This window comes from Calliphora vicina, chromosome 2 (assembly GCF_958450345.1).
Source record: "Calliphora vicina chromosome 2, idCalVici1.1, whole genome shotgun sequence".
NCBI classification, from domain to species: Eukaryota; Metazoa; Arthropoda; class Insecta; order Diptera; family Calliphoridae; genus Calliphora; species Calliphora vicina.
In genome coordinates this window covers 65,211,484-65,229,532 of record NC_088781.1, presented here as the reverse complement: position 1 = coordinate 65,229,532, position 18,049 = coordinate 65,211,484, and the positions used below count along the sequence as shown (strand labels likewise).

Sequence of the window (18,049 nt, the reverse complement as noted above, 5' to 3'; positions counted from 1 at the left end):
TGTTTGTATAACAAATATTTTTTTTTTAAATTTCCAAAAAGAAAACTTTGTCTGTTCGGACGAAAAAAGCTTATATACATTGAAAATGTACGCTCAACGTGAACAGAAATTAAAGGTGCATATTTAAATGAAGCCAGTTCAATTGGAGAATTGCTATCTAATGTGTCAAACATTTTTTTATTATATGAAATCCAGTATTTTTCTGTAAAATAGGTGCCTATTGTTATGGTGCCTATTATGAACAAAATTCGATTTTCTGTACTGTAGTCGAAATAGCTGATCGAACGAATTATCATTTGGTATTATGGCGCACATTCGTTGCTTACAACCTTAGACCTGCATAAAATTAACGAAAATATTTCAGTTAGTGGTATTTGGTCCACCAAAAACAAATACAATTACAAATTGCAGTTTCGAAAGCAAAATTGCGTTCGTTGAAAAAATCGATGCACAAAGAAATTTTCGACAGCGATGCTAACTTATAATACGAATTTTACATTCGATAGTCGATATTCGATAGCCAACGAATATCGTTTGTCGAATGCAACTCATAATAGGGGCCATATTCTTTAGTTTTGTTTTAATTTGGTTAGAAATTTCTCCGTTTAATTATTATTAATTTGACTTGTGCATTCAGCGCATTGAATCCCTGTAGTTTAGTAATAGTTAGTATCAGAAATAAAGATGTAATTTGAGCACAGAAATGCTAATTGGCTTTTAATATTATTCTTTTATAAAATATTTTTAATTTTTTTAATTGAGTGAGCATCGCTATTATCAAATTCTTGCATTATATTTTTAATTTCATCGAAATATTTTCTATAGAAGTCAGCCGCATCTAACCAGGTTCCCCATTTAGTAATTACTATTTGAGGTGGAAGAGGAATCTCTGGATACCTTTCTTTAAATTTAGCAACATGAGATGGTGCCTTTAAAACCACTTTTTTCCATTCGAAATTAATAAATCTGTATCTTCCAATTGAGATCTAATTTATTCGGCTACTCGATGTAAACCATGTGCTAAACATGTTACATGAATAAGTTTTGAATAAAATACCTTTAGACTATTTGCTGCTATAAAAATATATCCAAAAGAAAATTAAAAATGGAATAAAATTTAAAAATATGCTAAATATATGCATATTAAAGAAAAATATGCAAAATATGCATTTATAACAAAATATGCAACAACAAATTGATGGCATTTTGTTGCAAATTCTTCGATTCAAAAAGATAAATTGTTAAAAGTGATTTTGAGTTACTGATTACAAACATGCATTTACATAGAAATCCTTGCCCTGATTATTAATTAATATTATGACAAGAAGACTTTTTAGAAAGGTCCTAACTCGTGTTTGTTTTGTAAGCCCAGATTTTCGTTTATTTCGATAAATGGTCCGCTCATATATCATATTTAGCCAAAAATCTCGACTTAAAAAAAACACGAGTTAGGGCCATTCTACTTATATTAAGGTAACTATTCAACTAATTCATGAATTTACTTAATTTCTCATCCCTAAATTATATGTCTATGTTCGCGTCGCTATACCCTACGTATTAATAGAACACATAACTTTCATATGTTATACCCGATACTATATTTCAACTATCCCGAAACACAATATAACCTTTGATTTCTATTCTTTACAGGATTTGAAGTATACTTTCCCATGTCAGCCATTCAATTAAATCTGCCATTAAATGAAAAATCACAAAGTATATTCTCCAAAATACCGATAGGACAATTTCAAGTCCTGTCGGCCAGTAATAACAGTGTGGCCACCGATTACGTCTACAGCCTAGAAAACAACGATCTGCTGAACATAAATGTCACAACAGGAGAAGTATTTATACGAAATGATTACAAGCCCATCAAAGACAAAGCCAAATATATTTTAACAGCCCTCAGCATGAGTACAGAAGATGTTACGAAAATACCACACATGTCACTGGAACTGAAACCAATGACAGAACAAAAATATTGTGCCAATATGGAGAATATATGTTTTTGGTCGTCGGCACACTACACCATACTGGAGGATGTTAATGTCAGTGTTAAGGAGGATCAACGAAATTTCAAACCCATACAAATTGGTTCTCTTAATCCCAGAGCAGCCAAATACCTATGCCCGTATATGAATATTACCTACAATCTTCTAAATGCCACAGATATGTTTATACTAAAGAATAATCTACTGTTCACACGCGCTCCATTGGATTATGAGTCGCTGAATTCAACGCATCAAACAAATCTATCGGTTGCTGTTAGTTGTCACGTGGAAGTGGAAGCGAATAAATATAAAGAATTTCGTAAACATATTAATATTCAGATTGTGGATCGTAATGACAATGGTCCTGAGTTGCAGAATAAAAAAATTTACAACTTTTATTTGGACAACCCACATTTCAAAGAGGTGAGTTTTATTATTGTTGTTTTTGATTAGAAATTATTAACTGCATACGTAAACTATTGTATGATACTGCATACGTAAGACGACTTATGTTTTCAAAATCCTATTAATATCGCGATGGAATTCTAAAATTACGTAAACCTTCCAATACTATTTAATCTAGCAAGCGACACATCTATTTTCAATAATACAGAGCCCAGTGAGTATACCTATTATAATATTCCTGGTCATACTTTAGTGCTGCATTCGTCAGCAATTTAATTTCCCCGCCTTTATATTCTAGAACCCTAAAACAACTTTGACAAGATTTTCGACCCTATTACGTTGGAGACTTGATATCAATGGTCAACATCTCGAAATTGAATTCTCTGATTCTGATAAATTATAATATCGAGATAAAATAGCACAGAGATTAGTTAAATCTAAGGTTACGGGCAGGGTAGTAGAGGAGCAGTCACATGGCGCGAACCCATTTCTGGTATACACATATGCCCATATCGGCATCTTGAGCTGCCTTGACCCTAAACCGTGGTCGAAAAGGTGAAGAACCTTGTTTTTCCAATTAGAATTTCGAAAATATTCCGACAAAAAAATTGTCGTCTCCCATTCGACTACATACAAGACAGTGGCACTGGTAGTGTTCCAGTGTTTCATCACACTCCAAATCGTATTGCCGAATAGTCCAATTTCAGCCAGATGATCAATCAACATTCTGTGGTCAGTTTTCAGTAGTCTTCTGAGTGTTGTCTTATTTAGGTTCAGAATCTCCTTTGCTCTATTTAGCTTTAAGTTTCCCCAAAGGAAAAAAGACTGTATTGTTCGTTTATTTTCCACTCCTTTACTTAGTACTTAAACCTAGTGAAAGGTTATGTATTTTACAGATTTACGTTATTCATACAGGATCCCATGATGGATAAATTGACAGCCGATTCCAATTGTTTCCGACAATGCCATATTATCTTAAGATTTTCACAATTATAGTTTTAGTTTATTTCATTCTTGTATTGTAAAACGTTCCGAAATTCAGTATTATAGTTTCCTAGGGTTTTAATAAACGCTTGACTATCCATTGGAGAATAGTCGTCCTCTGCCACATTTTTCCGCGTCATTTTGTCAAATGTGGGCTGCTTCCTAGCCGATTTTTCAATTATAGTTTAGTTCTCCTTCGCTTGCTAAGAGGTTGATGCCTTCGGTACGCTCTTCCATCTGATTCTCTGAAGAGTGATCTTTCGATAGTTGGGAACTGCCAGACACATTAGCAGGGAGCTGTTCTTCATTTTTGATTTTTCAACCATGTTGTGCTCTTCCGGAGAACGATCTCTCTTAACCTTTTCAGTACAGATGGGTATGGAGCATCCCGTTGGTTACCTTTTTGTTGACCTGCTCTCTTTTTTTTGTACTAAGTTTGGCTCATCTGTATCGTTTTTGTATCATTATATGATCCGGAACATTCCGATTCATCGCCTATCTTTTGTGGTTGGAGATGCGTAAATAACCCCCCTGAAATAAAATAAGCCCACATCCGATAATGTTTTCTTACATATAGTAAGGATAGGTCCTTATTTGACCTAAACTCCAGAATAAGACTCACTCTCTAACGGTCACAAAATCTTATTGATTTTGCTATCGAGACAAAATTCAGCAAAATTAAGTTTCCTTTACACAGTTTGTTCAATAAATTATTATTTTTACTTGTGCTGGTGTTAGGTTTTAGGTCGGGCAAGTTTCGTCTTTAATCTCAAGTTTAGTCTTTTGATTTACTTGAACACAAAAAAACTACCAACATTTAGCAAACATTAATTCATTCAGCCATTAAAATGTTTATGTGTATTACAACATTTTGACGTTTCAATTACATTCCAGTTTTTATTTTCTATTTTAAACATGTTCAAACCTTAATTATCCTGACCCAATTTCTAGCATTCTAAGAACATTTTATTAAAACAGAATAATCACAAATACATGATAATACCAGGCAAAATGTTTTTTAAATGCTGATAAAACCAGAAAATAAAAAATTAACCTAAAAATTTTTACAACCCACACATTTTTCCGTTACGTATTGTACGTAAATACAAGTACTTCCTTCAATAGACCATTTTTAACAGGTTATGGTGGAAAACGAATTAACCGCGGTCAAAGTAGTAGACTATATAATTATAATTTGTTTTCAGCTGACGAGTAAAAAAAATAAGAATGATTTTGTTTGTGTTGCTTCTTTTTCTGTTAAAAGAAAAACTATTAACTGCTCTATGGAGTGGGAACAAGTGGTAATGGCGATAGACGAAAGAAAAACACCGGTAGCGTGACGCGTTAACATTTATTATTGCTGTTAGTTGTTGGGTAGTTGAGAAATCTACACTATATTCATAGTTACATACAAATTACATATAAAATTTTCTTCATAAATATAAACTATAATTTTAGCTCTTGTTGTTTTCGTTTGTTGGGTAAAATATCAATGAAAATGGAAAATACATTTGGCAGACAAGCGGTAGCCAAGCAGCCAAAAACGGTAAAAAAAAGTTTGTAGACATCAACCTAGACATGATATCAATAAAAAAGAAAACAAAAAAATAAACCAAAATTACATTCGAATCAACAGACTTTGGTGCGGTGCACAAAGAAATAATAAGTTTTAAAATAAAAACGAATCCTTGAATTCTCATGACTTTGACAAAGAAAATTCCCAAAAAAAAAAACGCACACAAGTTTATAAAAACATAATCGATATTAAAGTTGAGTATTTTTCATTTCCTAATAAAATAAAATTGCAAGTTTAATGCACATAAATTTCCGTTAAGGGTTATTTATATTGAAATGGAATTTCGTATCAAAAACACTGATCAATAGGATTTTTAAAACGTGTGGGCCTATTATGGATTATCCCGTTTTTTTAAGGTTAATCCCAACTTTTATCACACTTTTAATGCAAAGAGGTTTTTTTGGAAATTTTTAAATATAAAAACTACCACTTTTTCAATAATAACACAGAGCAGCAGAGGGGGTTTCAAAATAGGGCATATCAGGCATACATTTTTAAACTTCCGCGAATCTGTGTTTCCCACATCTTAACTGAAAGGACAAGAGGCTGAACATGCTGTGACATTCAGTTTGTGTTTGTCAGCCATTGATAGCATGATGTGAGGAGAAAATTAAAAAGAAACTCAAACCAAGGCTAAGCTTGATAAATTCACAATCAATTTAAATGAAAAAAAGTGGGTTACTGAATTTCGCTGTGGCCGTACAAGCACGGAAGATGACGAAAGTTCTGGACCCGAAACAATTCAACAAATTCAAAATATGGTATTGGCCGATCGGATATTGAAAGTGCGAGAGATAGTGGAAGCGATAGGCATCTCACATGGTTCAGTGGCTTAAACTTGTGTATGAGAAAACTTATCGTAAGATAGGTGCAGCGTTTGCTAACAATCGACCACAAACATAATCGTGTAACAACTTCGCAGGGCGGATCAATAAGTCCGTGACATTTTAAATTTTCCGCCTCTTAACTGAAAGGGTAACACTGCTTCTGTAAATTGGCACCTGTCAGTTGTCTCCTATTAAAATTTGAACAAGCTGTGTCATTTAGTTTGTGTTTGATTCCTTGATAGATACTTGAGGAGAAAATGGAAAAAAGTGAATTTCTTCTGCTCATTAAGCATTATTATCACTCTAACCAAGGCTTGATAGATACTAAGGGAACTCTGCACCATCAATTTCATTGGTAAAAAAGTGGTTTACTGCAATTCATTGTGACCGTACAAGCATGGAAGATGAAGAACGTTCTGAACGCCTAGTTGAGGTATCTACACCCGAAACAACTTAACAAATTCACAATGTGGTTTTGGCCGATCGGATATTGAAAGTCCGAGAGATTGTGGAAGCCATAGGCATGGTTTAGTGGTTTCAAATTTGAATGATCACTTGGGTATGAGAAAGTTTTCCGCAAGATCTCACAATCGCGTTTTCTCACAATCGACCACAAACGCAATCGTGTGACAACTTCGCAGAGAGTGTTTGGCGGTGTTCAACCGCATGGAGGACGAAACGTGAATCCACCACAACACACCTGAGACCAAACAGCAGTCAAAACAGTGGGTTTCTCGGGGTGAATCGGCGCCGAAGAAGGCCAAGGTGGGGTTTGTCCGCCTATAAAGTAATGGCGACCGTTTTTTGGGATGCACGCAGTATAATTAGAGTTTTTCACGGGTATTTCCGGGACGAGAAATCTCGGGAATTCCGCAAAATTTTCAATCCCGGAAAATTGTGCGAAATTTCTCGGGAATTAATTTCCTTAGTTTTATGAGATTTTTTTGCACTAAAAGAAGCTTAAAGCTTCAAAACAAATGCAGAAGATTTATACAAGAAAAAAGATTTAACCCAAATAGACCAATAACAAGTTCATTATTCTAAATACCTATTCCAAAAACACATGAATGTTCACGGCTGTCACAGAATTCTGTCCGATCGAAAGTGTAATTATTTTAGTATTTTGCTTTTTCACAAAGAGTAAAACTAAAATTTTTGGAATAACCGTGGAATTGAATTTTGTTTAATATTATTGGGTTATCATCTAGTTTTAATTAACATCTTTACTTAATTCTTGATTTAATAAGTAAAAAAAATGCAATTCAAAATTGAAAAAAAATTAAAATATTTATTTTTTGCGAATTAACAGAAATAATTGGAATCTAACGAAGGTGGAACAAAATCTAATGGAAATTGCAGGCATAGACAACAACTAGATAATTCATGAGAATGTATTGCATGTATTTTGTTATTGTATCACCCGTATGTGTGAAAAGAGAGTAATTTTTCCATATATATTACTCTCTCCTTCCGTTCTATGTGTTTATTCTATGATTGCAGGCATTCCGATACAAATGACAAATGGTGACAAGTTTGTATATAACCAAAATTAGAAATCATGTCAGTTTATCTCTTTATATTAAATTTTTATTTTTAGATTTTTAACGAAGTCTACATTCTTAAAATTGAATAATTTGTTCTAGGCGGGAATTCCCGGGAAATTTCAAAATGAATCCCGATTTCCCGGGAAATGAAAAAGTGCAGGAAAATAAAAACTCTAATGCTGTTTTCTTTTGTTGTCTATATATTGTGTACCATTTATTAAATGTTACCCATACCCTCATAATGTGTTGCATTTTAACGATCACAATAGAACAAAATCATTAGCATTTATGCAATTTTCTTTTATGTAGCTTCTAAATATTAAAAAACTATACTTTTTGCTTACAATAAAAAGTGGTGCATTTCTAACCCTTTGATAAAATTGAGTGTGAAACATGTAGCATATATTCAGGGTTTTAGGGTAACATTATTAGAAAAGAACACGACCAAACTACATTTTTTTTCAGAAAAGAACACAAAGAAGGGTAAAAGGCAGAATAAATGCATCATTTATGCCCGAAAAGAAAACACCAAAAATATAATGCACATTGACTACCTTCAAAAGAGTAAAACAATCTATTTTCGAATATTATGCCAACTCATTGGGTTGATTTAATGAGGATTTGAAAAAACGGCCGCATTTGGCCAAAAATAATAGTTCTAGTTCACCAGGACAATGCACAGGTGCACACATGTGCGGTCTCCATGACAAAAATTCATGAATTAGGCTACGAATTGCTTCCTTATCCACCCTATTCACCGAATTTAGACCCGAGGCACTATTTCTTGTTTTCAAACCTGAAGAAATAGCTCGGCGAAAAGAGATTTGACTCCAACGATTAAATCTTCTCACAAACAAATGCCTATTTTGATTACCTAGACAAATCTTATTTTTTGAAAGGGATAAAGAAATTGCAGAAATGTTGGACAATGTATATACAGCTCAAAGGAGACTATGATGAAAAATAAAGGCCGACTTCATAAACGCAGTAATGCAAAGCAATTACAAGGCAAAGCAATACTTTTTGACATTCATGAACGCATAAATGTTTTGTAAAGAACCATAAATAAAAACAGTTCACAAATTTGACAGATGCTGCGCATGGACAAGCATTTCCATACAATAATGAACTTGCGACATTGCCAAAACAAAATCAATTGCGTTTATGAACACTATGCATTGCAGTCTTGCTTTGCAAAATGCGTTTATGAAGTCAGCCAAAATGATTTTTTTATTCAAAAAAAGTCACGGACTTATTGACCAGCCGTCGTGTGCTATTTATCTCCTATATTTAGCGAGTTATACTCTTTAATATTTCCAGTTTTTTACATGACGCTTTTATTATTTTATTCATGTTTTTGCTATATGAAACTAATACATTTAATAATTTTAATTCATGATGAATACATTCATATTTTAATTCTATTTATATTTTGTGCAAATAGCCCTCGTGTGCTATTTATCTCCTATATATAGCGAGTTATACTTCATATTTCCAGTTTTTTTTTTTACAATATCGATACCAATTTATAAACGAATGCATTTAATAATTTTAATTCATGATGAATACATTCATATTTTAATTCGATTCACATTTTTTTCAAACTAAATGCATTCAAGATTTTTTGAATTTATGATGAATTCATTTATATTTTAATTCAATTCATTGTTTTGGTAAATAGAATGCATTGAAGAATTTAATTCATGACGAATCATATTTTGGATTCATTAAATGAATGATTCCAAAATGAATTAATCTTTTACAGCTCTGCCGTGTAGGTATGTCATGTAATTAAATAAAACATTTCAATATTAAGTTTGCATACACATTATTAAATTTGTATGTATCACAATTTCTTTTACTTAATTACTTAATCGTTGAGTAAATTACTTGATGTTAAGACATTCCTTTGAGGAAAGAATTTAACCCAGTTAATTACTGCGTACAAATGTATTTTTTTTAAACATAGTTATTTAATGAAAACACATAGACGTATGAACGAATCCACATGTAAATTTAAATAAAAATTGACCTTGTAATATGTGCGTATACTTGAATGGTCAATGTAACATGCGGTGCTGAATACCTGTTGAGGGAATAAATGTATTCCTTTAGGACTCAACGGTTTTTTTTTAATAATATTTGTAAAATTGTTAATTAAGCATAGTCTCGTACAACAAGCCTTCTTAACAATGTGTAATTTAATTAGCTACAAACAATGTTTAAATATCCTTCCTTTCTTTTGCTTTAGAATAACACTATTGGTGAAAAAATAATATTTGTGGACAAGGACTCTATGGAAACGAATGCTCATCAAACGTATAAAATTTTGAATGATACAAATGATTTGATACGACCAATGTGTAACGCCTACGAAGCTGATCATACTGGGAAAAGGAATTCAATAATAAGTTGTCGTAAGTTAATTTAAAGTGCAACTGTAAATAGTAAACTTGAAAAATCTTAAATTTAATTTCAGAAATTGTGTTTGCTCGAAATGGAATTCTCAGCCAGCCTTCGTATTGTTTTACATTGGAAGCCATCGATAAGACAATTGATGTCCACATCTCTAATACTGTAAGTTGAAATAATTAAGACACCTTAAGTAATAAAAAAAAACTTAATAACTCTTACTCCCATTCTTACCTTTAAGGCCAAAGCCCATGTTTGCATTAAGACTGATCCTAGTAAAATACACGAAGCCGATCGACCAAAAGCGTTGGCTTTACGTTCACGGCAACATCGCAAATCAAATGTTATGAATTCGGAAGAGGCCATACTGAATTCAGAAGGTTTTGGTCGTACCATTACGCAGAGTATACTCAATACCTATCCCAAAGATGCGTATGTTTATCGTACAGCCCAAGCAATGTATCGCGTGACTCAACCCAAAGATTTTTTGGAATTAATGAAAATGCCCGAATTAAGGTACACTATAGCAGAGGATCGCAGTAAAGCCTTTGCTATAACTTCAGCAGCTGGTATTATTTATGTCAAGAATACAACAGCTTTGGAAAATGCTCCTGAAACTGTATATTTGTAAGTATTTGTTGGTAATAAGTTCAACCGTTTATTAACAAGTTACTATCTTCTAGTCTAAATATTTCTTGGCATGACACACATCAACGTTCGTTTGTGATAAATGTCCATTTGGTAAATGGACGTCCTGACAACGCCACATGCGAGCACAAAGTCAAATCTAGATCACAAACTTGTGCTCAAATCAAGTATGCCTCGCAATGTGCTAAATTCTGTGGTCTCGCCACTAATGGTGGTAGTTGCGTTTGGCGTGGTTCAAATGCCGGATTTTTTGGCCGCAATTATAAGTCTTGCGTACCAAATGCTGAATTTTGTCCCGATAATATATGTGATCCACTGGAAGAACTGAATGCCGCTGCTTGTCCACAAGACTGCACATCAAGCAATAAAATTATGGGACCACATTCCACAAATGAAAATCGCAGGGGCATATTGTCTGCCTCTGGTACTTGCACATGTGAAGATAATGGCAAATGTTCGTGTGCTCCTTTAGACGATGAGGAGCCCAAACCGAAGCGTAAGCGTAAGAACGAAACCAGATCTGAAAACGCTGACAAACTCGAGGGTGCCATGTACAATTTAAATTCGGACAAAACTGATAAGGGTTCAATTGAGGAAATGCTCAATTTAGCAGGCTGGGAATGTGACACAACATGTGTGATTATAGCGATTACTTGTCCCATGATTTTCACTATACTAATCGTGTGCTTGATTATAACTAAAAGAAGTTTCAACAAACGCGCCTTCAGCAAAGAGAGTGCCACAAATAAGAAAAAAGATCATTTATCAGAGTGTGACGTTAAAAATGGTGATTTGCCCTTAATGCAATTGGAAAATAGTTTCAAATTTGATAGTACCATTGCCGATACCAAGTGGGAGTTTCCCCGTGAGTCATTGGTCTTGGACTGTATTCTAGGCGAAGGTGAATTTGGTAAAGTGATGAAAGGTTATGCCACTGATATAGCGCAACGTCCGGGCATTACTACAGTGGCAGTGAAGATGCTTAAGAAGGGTGCAAATTCTGTGGAATACATGGCTTTGGTCTCCGAATTTCAACTGCTACAAGAAGTATCTCATCCAAATGTTATAAAACTATTGGGGGCCTGTACAAAAGGCGATGCCCCGATGATAATTATCGAATATGCTCGTTATGGTTCGTTGCGCAGTTATTTACGTCTGGGTCGCAAAATCGAAAATGCCGGCTGTGAGTTTGCCGATGGAGTTGAGCCAATGACAGTGCGCAATATTTTGTCTTTCATTTTGCAAATATGTAAAGGAATGATATATTTAACGGAGATAAAGGTAAGATTTTAAAAAAACAAAGTGTTCAAATCTATCTTTTCTTAGTCTTATTATAAAAGAAATATTACACGTTCTGTGTAATTTCTAAATGGATAGTGCGATTTTAATAAAACTTCTCATGACTATAGAAGTTTTAAAATTGGATATTAAGGAATAACGGGGGTCGGAGTCACAAGGCCCCAAGTAGAGAACCTCGAGTAAATGCAAAATGGAAAATTTTTCTTTTGTCCGGATTCCGAATATTGTAGTATATGTGGAATTATCTCTTATACTATTCTGGGTCCTCATAAGATTCTAAAACGGTCTAGCTGTACTTTAAAACACACAGTTTCCTAAAGATAAAATGCAATGTTTTTCTTTAATCTAGTACGAAACTGTCGATGGCGTAAAACGCCTACGCCAACCCCGATATGAATGATTTAATTTTTGCATATACATAGTTATAACGGAATCCCAATCTACACTGAATTATCATTCTATAAAGATATGAGAGCCAAAAATCGGTTGAGAATTGTTCGAGTTATTATATCAAGTGTTAAAAGAACTTTAACTTTGAATCCGAATAGTTTAAATTAAATGAGGATTAACAAATGTTCCAGATATTTTAGAAATTATTTTATAAAAAAAAATAAAAATAATTTTTTTTTAAATATTTTTAGGTAAACAAAATTTAAATTTGTTTTTTCAAAATTTTTTTATAAAAAAGTTTTTTTTTAAATTTTTTATTTATTTTTTTTAATTTTTAAAATTTTATTTTTGGAATAATAATTTATGACAAAAAAAATTTTTGATGAAAAACAAAATTCGGGTTAAAAATATTTTTCCCGATTTTGACCCATTGTAGGTCCAACTTACTATAGCTTTATATACATCGTTGGACTTTAAAATATCTATCATTAAATATCCATATTGTCTATATTAATGACTTAGTAATCCAGATATAGATCAAAAATAGGCCAAAAATCGAGGTTTTCTCGGTATATCAGCCATTATATCTCAGCCATTTGTGAGCCGATTATGTCGATTTTATATAGCAACCGAGCCGGAAGGATTCCCGACATATTGCTGTATGAATCATGTATGTAAGTTATTTAGGGGCTACGGAAAGTTGATTTCAACATACAGACGGACAGACGGACATGGCTATATCGACTTCGCTATCTATAACGATCCAGAATATATATACTTTGTGAGGTCGCAAATGAAAAATGTAGAAATTACAAACGGAATGACTAACTTATATATACCCTTGCCACTCATGACGAAGGGTATAAAATGCAACGTTTACTGGAATTTAATAAATTTGAATTTTCTTTTTAACATTACAGTTGGTTCACCGTGATTTGGCTGCACGTAATGTCCTCTTGGCCGAAGGTAAAATATGTAAAATATCCGACTTTGGTTTAACACGTGATGTCTACGAGGATGATGCTTATATGAAAAAATCTAGAGATAGGGTGCCAGTTAAATGGATGGCCCCGGAATCTTTGGCTGATCATGTTTACACCACAAAATCGGATGTTTGGGCATTTGGTGTACTTTGTTGGGAATTGATTACTTTGGGAGCATCACCCTATCCCGGTATACCACCACAAAATTTATATCATTTACTTAAAAATGGTTATCGCATGGAAAAGCCAGAAAATTGTTCCGATGAAATGTAAGTTTTCTAAATAATAAACATAGTAATAATGATAAATAATAATAAAATTTGGTCTATTATAGATATAATCTTGTAAAATCCTGCTGGACTGATGAGCCAAATGCCAGACCTTCGTTCAAGTACTTGGCCTCAGAGTTTGAAAAACTATTGGGCAATAACGCCAAATATATAGAATTGGAAACAAATGCTTTCTCCAATCCCAACTACTGTCTTGAAGATGATGTAACTAAAGAAGCCTCCAATATAGAGGAAACCGATTTAAGCAAACCAACTAATTTACAATGGGGTGAACCAGATGCCCTGGATCATCTCTGGAGACCACCAAAAATAAGTTATGATTTACAAGATTGCTGCAATAGCCGTGATACATCAACATTCTCTAGCAGTTTTCAGCCACCTCCAGGCTATGATATGCCCCGACCTCTATTAGAGACTCATACTACCGAACAACGATTACGTTACGAAAATGATCTCAGATTTCCTTATAATATACGTAAATCATCTATGGCTGAGCCAGCGAATATTCTGGCTTCGTATACCATGCCCGTAAAACGAGGACGTTCGTATATGGACATGACGAATAAAACATTATTATGCGATAATTTGGACAATGATGATTTCGAGAAGCATATTTCAAAGACAATTTCATTTCGATTTTCAAGTCTTTTGAATCTTAACGAACAAGAAGATAGTATGGCTTAAATGTTTTCAAAACAAGAATTTTTTTAGAACTTTTTTTGGAGAATTTTCTAATGAAAATGATTTTTGTTTGGACAGCTCTAGAAATAGATATACATACATATTTGTAACGTTCTCATCACAATGCTGGCTTTAAGTTAAATGATGATGTCACCATAAAAAAAAATTGTAATTAACTTAGGCACTCCAGACAAACTTAGTTTTCTCGAATATATATATAAAATTTGAATATTGAAATAAATACATACACATTTCAGAATATTTAAGCTAGACCTAAATATTATTATTAGTTTTCTCATAAACGGAGATCAAAGTTATTTGTGCCAAATTTAATTTTATAAAAATAACTTTCGTTTTCTTTATAATTTTCGTCAATGCTCGTCTAATCGGCTCTAAATTTTAGAAATGAGTTAATGTATTGTTTTTGATTTTTTGGAAAATTTTATAATGCAAAACTATTTTCACTGTCCTAAGATCCATAAACAATTTTCATACTTTTTAATTATTTGTTAAACAAATTCTTAGGATTTTAATAAGAATAAATACGAATATAAAATCCAAATAAATAATATGGATAATTAATCTCATAATTTTACAGTAACTGCGATTTGAACTTAATGATTTTCGGGAAAACGCAAAAATTAAGTTTCTCTTGAAAGTTAAAAAATGAAATCCCCTAATGTACTTACGTCTTGTGGTTTCAACTTGTTTGACATCTTAAAAGCTTTTAGGTTTTAAGCAGTTTTGCCCCATTTGTGTAGAGATTGTCTTCAGCTTTAGCATAAAACAGCAATATTCCAATAAAAAATTTCTAAAATAAAACAAAAAACAAAGTTTAAAATCAATAAAGTCCATTTTTATTGTCCAAAATATTGTAATAATTAAAAATGATTGTGAAACTTAAAAAAAATATAAATAATTACATCTAACGTAAAATTAAGTGATCCTTAGTAAAATAATTAGAACAATGCCGTATTTGAATATAAAACGAACTTCAAATCTCATTGAATTCAAGTTCATGCTAAATGTTTAATTTAAGTTTTAAAAGACTGTTTTTTAATTTAATATATTTTTAGTTTATTTATTAGTTTTATTTATATGATTTAGTTGTATGCCATTATGTATGTTTTAAACCTGTTGATTAGTATTAGTTTATTGTTATTGTTTAAACTAAATTATTTTTCACAAATAAAAAAAAATACTCTTTTACTTAATAAAAACCATTTTTCAAATATGAGAATATTTTATAAAGATTTGCCAAAAATTATAACAAATAATAATATTAATTTATAATTAAAACCTAAGAAGTTAAATAAATAATAAAATTTTTCATTTTTAATTTAAGATATTAGTTTTTATATATTAAGTAACATTTTAGAATCATATTTACATTTTTTTATATTTTTATATTTCAGCAAAATGATTAAAAAAATATCTTTTGCAAATTCTAGCTTGCCAAAAACAAATGTTTTTTTTAGATTTAAGTCAAACTATGTAAATACATTTATTTATAGATCTAATCAAATATACACAACTATTAAATATGTATTTATTTATGCTTAAATAAAAATTATGTACATACATATACGAACTATTGTTTTTTTTAATCATTCTTTTTATATAATCATATTTAACATTTCAGATACGCTAATTTCTTTAAGCGTATCTGAAATGTTAAATATGAATTCTCTAAGAATTTGTTTTTGGAATGCTAACGGTCTTAGCCAATAAGAATGAAGTACAACCATTTCTCCAGGTTCAGGAAATTGATGTACAGTGTACACACTTTACCATAAAGAACTGTTTCAGAATTAACAGATACTATACTTATGACACAAAACATCCAAGTGGTAGATAGAGCATGTGGGGGGACAGCTATATTAGTGAGAAAATATATTAGGCGTTTCCCAATGCCAGAATATAAAACGAACCACATCCTGGCCACATCTATAAATATACCTGATGGTAGAGTTACAATATCTTCAATATATTGTCCTCCTAAGTATAATGTTAATCGAGAGCAGTTTCTCGAATATTTTAGGACTCTATGCCAACCTACTTATTGGCCTACAGAGCTCAATAAGATTCCAAATCTAATTGACTTCGCTGTAATCAAGAATATAAAACGAGAATTTATTTTAGTGATTCCTTCGCTGGACCTCTCGGTTCTCTACCGTGAAGACGACAATCAAAGATCTTAAGGCTTTAAAATCACCTGGTACACTATGCAACAAATGAAGACTTTTGGAAAAACACAAGATCATGACAGTATAGGTTCGACTCTACTACCAAACATAGTTGGGGGTAGTGCACTAATTTTTAACTATCACTAATAGTTAGTGGTAGTGTAAAATATTTCACTAATTTTTTTAATGTTTAGTGATGAGTTGAAAAATATAAGCCTCACTCAATAATAGTGATAGTGTAGTTAAAATTTTTTAACTAATATTTTGAAAATAGTTAAAATATTTTTTTTGCAGCCTAATGAAATAATTTTTTCTACACTAAAATTTTTAGTTAAAAAAATATTCCTGCACTATTTTTTTCAACAACGAAATGTTTTACTCTATTCATAGTTTAAGTTAATATATTTAAGGAAAAAACGTAAAAGCGGTATATAAATATACAAATTACAATAAAAAGAGAAATAAGCAATTACACATAAAATAATTAGCGACTATTGGCTTTAAGTAAAACAAGCTTTTCGAAATTCGAATCACTTAATTTATTTCTCGGAGGAGAATCCACCATTCCACTAAAAGAAAATAAACGCTCTACTGGAGCAGAAGAAGCCAAAGGCGTGTTAAATTTAAAAAACATTTGCCTTATTATTGGATATTTTTTGAGACTGCAAATATCAGTGTCCGAGCTTAAAAGGAATGCACGTATTTCACTATGCCATCTTTCTGAACAAAGGTTGAAGGTCCTAATATTGAAGATGTTAATAAACTAAGTAATTTCTTCAATAACTTTTTCACTTACTGTCAATTTCCCCAAAATCTAAGAATCCTACATTATCAGTGTTTTTTTGTGTTATTATTTCTTCGGATGCTGAAAAACACTTTGAAGCTTGCTCAACAAACATCTGTATATTTAATATTCTAGTTTAAACTGGAATAACTTCACGATCACTAATTTTGAATATATTAGTGCAAAGAAAATTATTGAAGCTTTTTTTTAGTTATTGTTAAATTTTTTAACTATTTGAGTTTAGTGCTTATTTCTACACTACCACTCAATTGATTTATAGTTAAAAAAATATCACTATCACTAAAAAATATTAGTGATAAAAATATAAGCTTCACTACCACTAAAGCTGATGAAAATTAGTTAAAACTATATTTTTTAAAATAATATTTAGTGCTAGTGAAATGTTGATTGCACTCAACATTTAGTGCACTACCCCCAACTCTGCTACCAAAGGGTAGTAAAACCCTTTACTCAGTTTGTCCATTTTGGTGACCGATTTTTTTTATGGGCCCCCAAAGTTTCTGAAAATCTAGGCATTCTAAATAGCTGTCAAAAATCACTTTGTAGCTTAAAAATTTTAGTTTTTTACTATTTTTTGACTCTAAAACAAAAATTGTTTGTTAAAAATGTATGTTCGAGTGTATACTTCTCTATTGTGCTGGAATAACGAAGAATGGGCAAATCATTATCGGTATGATCCGGGCGCATCACTTTATCCAATCTTGATCACGCAAGACCGGCTTGATGCAAGATATGAAAAAAAATCAAAAATTTTTAAAGTGGGCAAGGTTTGTGGAGCTTCTGAAGAGTAAATATAAACTTTTTATATAAGTTTTTGATATCGGTGGAAACCTTATGACTTGGAGATTGACATTTTAGTGAAATGAATAAATTTTGTGTTTTTTCGGACGTATTTTACCTTAAAAACTAACTATATTCAACCTTATCGTGGTTGGCGTAAACGTCTTACGCCTACGACTGTTTCGTACTAGATTAAAGATAAAATGCAAACTGTTTCTTTAATCTAGTACGAAACTGTCGTAGGCGTA

General features: G+C 32.0%; 1 protein-coding gene across 1 annotated transcript in view; it reads left to right on the top strand.

Annotated features, from left to right (window-relative positions):
- Nucleotides 1-14,050, top strand: part of Ret (Ret oncogene) — a 63,638-nt gene extending 49,588 nt beyond the window's left edge. The window contains exons 2-8 of the mRNA XM_065502071.1: nucleotides 1,651-2,414; nucleotides 9,579-9,744; nucleotides 9,807-9,904; nucleotides 9,981-10,366; nucleotides 10,423-11,668; nucleotides 12,997-13,328; nucleotides 13,394-14,050. Coding sequence (XP_065358143.1) covers nucleotides 1,651-2,414; nucleotides 9,579-9,744; nucleotides 9,807-9,904; nucleotides 9,981-10,366; nucleotides 10,423-11,668; nucleotides 12,997-13,328; nucleotides 13,394-14,033 — 3,632 coding nt within the window. The 3' untranslated portion in view covers nucleotides 14,034-14,050. The remainder of the gene's footprint in view (nucleotides 1-1,650; nucleotides 2,415-9,578; nucleotides 9,745-9,806; nucleotides 9,905-9,980; nucleotides 10,367-10,422; nucleotides 11,669-12,996; nucleotides 13,329-13,393) is intronic.
- Nucleotides 14,051-18,049: the final 3,999 nt, after the last annotated feature.